The 7,327-nt window shown below is 34.8% G+C and overlaps 2 protein-coding genes across 5 annotated transcripts in view; one reads left to right on the top strand and one right to left on the bottom strand.

The window, feature by feature from the left end:
- Jasper (JIL-1 anchoring and stabilizing protein) overlaps positions 1–4,659 on the top strand; it is a 9,734-nt gene extending 5,075 nt beyond the window's left edge. The window contains exons 2-3 of one of the 2 annotated variants that reach the window (XR_001849475.1): positions 1,134–2,445; positions 4,531–4,659. Coding sequence is in view for 1 of the 2 variants with exons in the window: in XM_017635562.1 (XP_017491051.1) it covers positions 1,134–2,161 (1,028 nt within the window). In the remaining variant the exon portion in view is untranslated. Of the gene's footprint in view, positions 1–1,133; positions 3,324–4,530 lie in introns of those variants that run through there. The other variant, XM_017635562.1, reaches the window with a different exon arrangement.
- spn-A (RAD51 recombinase homolog spn-A) lies at positions 3,371–7,327 on the bottom strand. 3 transcript variants are annotated; one of them, XM_017635565.1, is made up of 6 exons: positions 7,157–7,321; positions 6,636–7,100; positions 6,478–6,569; positions 6,291–6,420; positions 5,958–6,127; positions 3,371–3,559 (listed from the first exon to the last, which is right to left on the bottom strand). In XM_017635565.1, exons 1-6 carry the CDS (start codon positions 7,259–7,261, stop codon positions 3,481–3,483), a joined length of 1,041 nt encoding a protein of 346 aa, XP_017491054.1. In that variant the 5' UTR covers positions 7,262–7,321; the 3' UTR covers positions 3,371–3,480. The 3 variants fall into 3 exon arrangements, with proteins under 3 accessions (XP_017491054.1, XP_017491055.1, XP_017491053.1); XM_017635566.1 differs by lacking the exon at positions 3,371–3,559 and having other exon boundaries at positions 5,742–6,127; positions 6,636–7,061; positions 7,157–7,327; XM_017635564.1 differs by lacking the exon at positions 3,371–3,559 and having other exon boundaries at positions 5,744–6,127.

The raw sequence follows: 7,327 nt of genomic DNA, 5'->3' as shown, positions 1-7,327 counted from the left end.
ATTGAGAGGACAAAAAAGGGAGTAAATACGGTTCTCTCTCTGTCACTGGTAACCAGTTTTAGTCCGAGAATTTTTTGCTGGTAAATTCTGGTAAATGTGTCAAACGATCAGCTGTAGTGTGTTTGGCAACCAAATTGTAAACAAAAGAAAAGTGCACTCTGCTAATTCATGATGAAAAGTGTTTAATTACTTGTTTAACTGGATTCTAATGAATTTGAAAGTATTTTTGGTTATTTACATGTGTGACTGAGTGTGTTTACATACAAAATAAGCAAAAATGTACAACCTAAATTTGGAGGTTATGTTGAAGTTACAGAAGTTGCCATTTTTTACTAGAAAGCGATCCCGTACTTTTCAATGTTACTCTCTCGCTCTGAGCAAATCTTGATTTTTTGACAGTTTTACTAGTCCGAGTCCGAGGAATACGGGATTGCACCTAAAAATTATCCAACACGAAAACATATGATCACAAAACATATGGTTGCAATTTTTGTAAACAAACAAAATTGCATTTTTCGAGTTTTGGTATTTATATGCTTTCTGGCTGCCTGCTATATGACTTTATGATAGCGCCAACTAGTTTTTACTTCTAAAAATGTTCCTGGCGAACATTGAACGTTCACTTTCCTTTTTCTTCTATGGAGGCAAGATGAATTTCAGTTTGTTTACAAATAAAATCATAAACAAAGTCAGCTGGTGTGTCTCTTTTTCCGGTTTTTGCAAGTAATGGCTAATTTCCTGTTCGTTCGTTCGTTTTTTGCCCTTTCATCTCTTTGGGAGAGTTTTCGCTTACTCTCTTGATTTTGATTGTTGGCTGGTGTTGGCTAATTTTGTTATCGAACGCAACTAATCTCTTACAGAATAGTGAACGTTAGTGCACTCGATTGCTTTGCAATCGAAGCTGCTCCAGCAAACGGTTTAGTGCACTCCATTGCCTTAGCCATTAAATTTTTTTTCGAGCAAACCTACGTGAGTTGAACCCAAAAGTTGAATCGCCTGGTGCGAACGGCCTTTTAGGGAACGCAACTATTATTTTGCAAATTTGGATTCATTAAGTACTAACTACATATTCTATATTAAGAACTTATTTAAAAAAGGAAATATGAAAATAATTTAATAATTAATATTTCCAGGTGTATCTTCTGATGCGAAAAAATCTGCCAAGAAATCGGGCAGCTCCTCTAAGCCAACAGCTACCATTACGCCCACCGTTAAGCCCTCTGGCGGCAATAAGAGTGAATTATTTAACAATTTATTACTAGCTTTTGTGCCGCCAGCCAAATGTGTTGGCATCAAGTTGGACTTCGGAAAACCGGAGTCATTTCCAAGTACGGCTGAGCGAACTAAATGGGAAGAGAAAGCTCGAAAAGATGCTGAAGAATTAAAGGAGAAGCTAGAGATTGGCCAAATTAAACTAGAAGCTGTAAAGGATCGTGTGATCATAAATCCTCCTCGAGCAAAGATTCATCAAGATGCTGCAAATAGATTCACCAATCAGATGATAGAGCAGGAGGATGCGCTTTTCGTTGAGCGCGACTTTATACAAATATCACAGCAATTGCGTGAAAGCTTGGGATTGAAAAGTGCTGACGTAAATCGTTGTGTGGACCTACTCAAGCAATATAAAGATTTCGAATTAACACAGTTAATGTTGTTACGTAATCCAGATTGTGTGGACATCATAAGGCGCTTACGCCGCTATGTTGGAAATTTGAAAGAATGGTCACTGAGCGCCGACGAAGAAATTGAATTCAAAGCCAAGGCGGAAACCATACGCAACGAAGCAGTTATTATATACAACTACTTTAAAAAACTGTTTAAAATTTCAGGCGATCAGCAGTTTTGGGAACCTTTCTGTGATCAAGTAAAAACGTACAAAGAATGCACGAAACATATTAGTGAGCAAAATCGCATCACAATGAGTGAGAAAGCGTATATGAATATTTGTGCTAATCGCAATAGAGATGAGAAAAACTCAGAAAATAAAGAAATAGGGTCAAAAAGTAATGTTGAGAAGGAACACTTGAACGAAGAATCGGGCATAACGATGGAAAGTCAGAAACAAGGATCAGGAATGATGGAAGACAATGCTGAATTGGGTACGGAAGATTCCCTCGTCATCGCTGAAAGCAACGTACTTGAAACGCGCGTGGAATCCTAAATCTCTCCTTAAAAAAGTCAAATATTCAAAGAAATTACACGATTTATTGGCTTCAATTTTCAAACTTTGCGTTACTAATTCCATGGTGGCACAGAATATGTAAAAAACAAATACCAAAACACGAGTTTATATACATATATATGTTTAATGTATGTATGCTTAGGTACTGATTAACTAAACAGAAAACATGCTACTGGTATAATTGATATACATACATATGTATGTATATACATATTTGTATATTGTTTTTTTTTATATTGTGTTTATGCCAAATCCATTACGAGGTGTGTACAATAAATATAAAGTATTTTTCGTTTAAATTCGCACTTGTTTTTGGAAAGTGTTTTAACCCAAAATTTACCATTTGTCAGGAAGCACAAAGCCTACTTTTTGCAAAAATTACAAAAAAAAAAATATAATAAAAATAAAATATTGCCTTAGCTTTTGCTTACAGGTAAATGTCTGGACTCTTCTAAATAAAAAATTTGTTGTAATGTTTACCGTTTGTACATTTACTTCTAACAAAAGCAATAAATATATCGGCCCTATCGCGAATTTCACATATTCCCAAAAATTATAAAGCAAACAAAAACAATTTTTCCCAATTTGTTTTTGTTTTGCATGTTTAATTATGGGAAAGAAATATTCACTCGAAATCGGCGATAGGGCTGATATAAAAAAAAATTTGTGTGCTACAAAAAACCAACATGAGGCGGTTGCAGCGACCTAGAATAGGTCAATTCTTCAATCGACGTCAATCTAAACTAACGGTATGCCTAGGAATGTACTGTTTCACAAGGTCCGACCTTTTCAATTGACCCCTTCATAGGGTTTCTTTTTTACTGTTTTCTGATAACTAGAAAATTTTGTTAATACAATTTCGAATAACGAGTACGATATACACGTGTATAGACTATTTTTTCTACTAAAATTGCATCACTTAACACGATTCAATTTGAATTTTGTTTACTGGTTATCTGCATTTGTGAAACAAGAACACCAACCAAACTATCTATGTCCCATATGTACATACATGGCTCATGAACACTTATAAGCGATCGAATTAGTTTGTATAAATTTAAACGCTGCGAATGCACATACATTTCTAGTTGGTCATTTTCAGCAGTACATACATACAATAAATCTATTCATATCCGTAAAATTCCAAGTATACGTAGAATGCAAAAATTCAAACGCCAATGCTTTTAATTTGTGCATATCATCGTGTCCTTGTTTTTATTACTAATAGTTAAACATAATATCTAATATACGATCTTAAATTGATCAACTTAGCCTATTCAAGAACGCATTCATTTGCTCTATTCTTTTGCATCGCCGATTCCATCGGGCAATATTGCAAATGTAGCTTCACTCTCGGGTAGGCATGGTGAATCATATATNTAAAAATAAAAAATAAAATATTGCCTTAGCTTTTGCTTACAGGTAAATGTCTGGACTCTTCTAAATAAAAAATTTGTTGTAATGTTTACCGTTTGTACATTTACTTCTAACAAAAGCAATAAATATATCGGCCCTATCGCGAATTTCACATATTCCCAAAAATTATAAAGCAAACAAAAACAATTTTTCCCAATTTGTTTTTGTTTTGCATGTTTAATTATGGGAAAGAAATATTCACTCGAAATCGGCGATAGGGCTGATATAAAAAAAAATTTGTGTGCTACAAAAACCAACAACAATTTCGAATAACGAATACGATATACACGTGTATAGACTATTTTTTCTACTAAAATTGCATCACTTAACACGATTCAATTTGATTTTTGTTTACTGGTTATCTGCATTTGTGAAACAAGAACACCAACCAAACTATCTATGTCCCATATGTACATACATGGCTCATGAACACTTATAAGCGATCGAATTAGTTTGTATAAATTTAAACGCTGCGAATGCACATACATTTCTAGTTGGTCATTTTCAGCAGTACATACATACAATAAATCTATTCATATCCGTAAAATTCCACGTATACGTAGAATGCAAAAATTCAAACGCCAATGCTTTTAATTTGTGCATATCATCGTGTCCTTGTTTTTATTACTAATAGTTAAACATAATATCTAATATACTTTCTTAAATTGATTAACTTAGCCTATTCAAGAACGCATTCATTTGCTCTATTCTTTTGCATCGCCGATTCCATCGGGTAATATTGCAAATGTAGCTTCACTCTCGGGTAGGCATGGTGAATCATATATTTTGCAAATCCGCGTTTCCCCGCGTCCTTTTCGGAAATAAAGTCTCGTCGTGGAGGCATGAGCGATAATGTTGCCGCCAATGGGTTTCTTGGTATCTGCTGCGAACATGGCAGGTNTTATATTGTGTTTATGCAAATCCATTACGAGGTGTGTACAATAAATATAAAGTATTTTTCGTTTAAATTCGCACTTGTTTTTGGAAAGTGTTTTAACCCAAAATTTACCATTTGTCAGGAAGCACAAAGCCTACTTTTTGCAAAAATTACAAAAAAAAAAATATAATAAAAATAAAATATTGCCTTAGCTTTTGCTTACAGGTAAATGTCTGGACTCTTCTAAATAAAAAATTTGTTGTAATGTTTACCGTTTGTACATTTACTTCTAACAAAAGCAATAAATATATCGGCCCTATCGCGAATTTCACATATTCCCAAAAATTATAAAGCAAAACAAAAACAATTTTTCCCAATTTGTTTTTGTTTTGCATGTTTAATTATGGGAAAGAAATATTCACTCGAAATCGGCGATAGGGCTGATATAAAAAAAAATTAGTGTGCTACAAAAAACCAACATGAGGCGGTTGCAGCGACCTAGAATAGGTCAATTCTTCAATCGACGTCAATCTAAACTAACGGTATGCCTAGGAATGTACTGTTTCACAAGGTCCGACCTTTTCAATTGACCCCTTCATAGGGTTTCTTTTTTACTGTTTTCTGATAACTAGAAAATTTTGTTAATACAATTTCGAATAACGAGTACGATATACACGTGTATAGACTATTTTTTCTACTAAAATTGCATCACTTAACACGATTCAATTTGAATTTTGTTTACTGGTTATCTGCATTTGTGAAACAAGAACACCAACCAAACTATGTCCCATATGTACATACATGGCTCATGAACACTTATAAGCGATCGAATTAGTTTGTATAAATTTAAACGCTGCGAATGCACATACATTTCTAGTTGGTCATTTTCAGCAGTACATACATACAATAAATCTATTCATATCCGTAAAATTCCAANTGTGTGCTACAAAAACCAACAACAATTTCGAATAACGAATACGATATACACGTGTATAGACTATTTTTTCTACTAAAATTGCATCACTTAACACGATTCAATTTGATTTTTGTTTACTGGTTATCTGCATTTGTGAAACAAGAACACCAACCAAACTATCTATGTCCCATATGTACATACATGGCTCATGAACACTTATAAGCGATCGAATTAGTTTGTATAAATTTAAACGCTGCGAATGCACATACATTTCTAGTTGGTCATTTTCAGCAGTACATACATACAATAAATCTATTCATATCCGTAAAATTCCAAGTATACGTAGAATGCAAAAATTCAAACGCCAATGCTTTTAATTTGTGCATATCATCGTGTCCTTGTTTTTATTACTAATAGGTAAACATAATATCTAATATACTTTCTTAAATTGATTAACTTAGCCTATTCAAGAACGCATTCATTTGCTCTATTCTTTTGCATCGCCGATTCCATCGGGTAATATTGCAAATGTAGCTTCACTCTCGGGTAGGCATGGTGAATCATATATTTTGCAAATCCGCGTTTCCCCGCGTCCTTTTCGGAAATAAAGTCTCGTCGTGGAGGCATGCGCGATAATGTTGCCGCCAATGGGCTTCTTGGTATCTGCTGCGAACATGGCAGGTCCAGTATCTACATTGGCGACCACCTGATTCGTTATGATTACAGCGACACCAAACTAAAAATTAATATATATACTAAAATATGAACACATGAATTTACTAATGTTGAATACCTCATCTGCTAATCGCAACAAAAGGCGCAGAAATCGTGCAAGGTGCATCTGGCGTGCTGNTATATATACTAAAATATGAACACATGAATTTACTAATGTTGAATACCTCATCTGCTAATCGCAACAAAAGGCGCAGAAATCGTGCAAGGTGCATCTGGCGTGCTGACAACTCACCACGACCTGTATAATCTGTGCGGTAAAGTGCTGTTGCACTATCAACTACTAAAAGTGCATACCTAATAAAATAAATTTAGATTTTTTCATTTAAGCATCCAAATGTATTTTAAACTCACCGTGATTCCACCATCATAGCTGCAGCCTGTGTCAGTAATTGCGTTTGATGATCTGTGTTATAGGCGCGTGCGCAGGCCACGTTGTCCAAAACCTTGAATATACATAATATTACCAATTGTAAAAGCACTATTACATTAATATTTCTTCAAAACTTCACCTCTTCTTTTACAAGTTTGAAGCGTTCGGCAATTGCGGTCAAACGTTCCGGCCGAAATGTTCCTTCTGTATCAATATAAAGGCATTTACCCTCGCCACCATTCTGACTTATTGGCAATTGACAAGTCACAGCTAATGTATGACACAACTGCGTCTTACCACTACGGAATTCTCCAAACATTTCGGTTATTGAACCCGTTTCGATGCCCCCGCCCAGTAACTTATCAAGCTCTTTTGAGCCAGTCGTCAACATGACTATCTCTGAACGCTTTTGATAAATAGAAGTGGCAGTTGTGAAACCCATTGGGACAAGTTTAATAGCTTCAGTTAGAATTTTATCCGCTTTTGCATCGGAAAATCCTCGAATTTGCAACAAAAGTTTCTTTGGTGAAAATGCTATAGATTCTACTGTATGAAATCCAGCTTCCTGCAATCGTTTAATATCATTATTTGATATCCCATTGACCTACATAAATATGAATACAATGAAATAACAAAAGGCGTATATTTTTCTTTACAAACCTCAAGCTTCGTAATGGATACCGGTCCAAACTCTTCTTCCAACTCCACTGAACAGTCAGCTGTGGTAGCTGATGCCAAGGTATGTTGTCTTCCCACATAAGACATAATGATTGTAATAACAATATTAGTCCTTCACGTAAAACGAAGTCGACTAAAATATTTAAACTTGCG

The sequence above is a fragment of the Rhagoletis zephyria genome, unplaced genomic scaffold, assembly GCF_001687245.7.
Source record: "Rhagoletis zephyria isolate East Lansing unplaced genomic scaffold, Rhagoletis_zephyria_1.1 Rzeph_scaffold_15930, whole genome shotgun sequence".
Classification (NCBI taxonomy): Eukaryota; Metazoa; Arthropoda; class Insecta; order Diptera; family Tephritidae; genus Rhagoletis; species Rhagoletis zephyria.
This window is presented reverse-complemented; position numbering and strand designations above follow the sequence as displayed.

What these genes read in the sequence shown, in the direction of transcription:
- spn-A (XM_017635565.1), bottom strand. Translation starts at nt 7,261, where the DNA reads ATGTCTTATGTGGGAAGACAACATACCTTGGCATCAGCTACCACAGCT. An exon ending in TATCCATTACGAAGCTTGAG is followed by an intron (nt 7,101 to 7,156) that starts GTTTGTAAAGAA and finishes ATATTTATGTAG; the next exon opens with GTCAATGGGATATCAAATAA. An exon ending in TGTTGCGATTAGCAGATGAG is followed by an intron (nt 6,128 to 6,290) that starts GTATTCAACATT and finishes ATTAATTTTTAG; the next exon opens with TTTGGTGTCGCTGTAATCAT.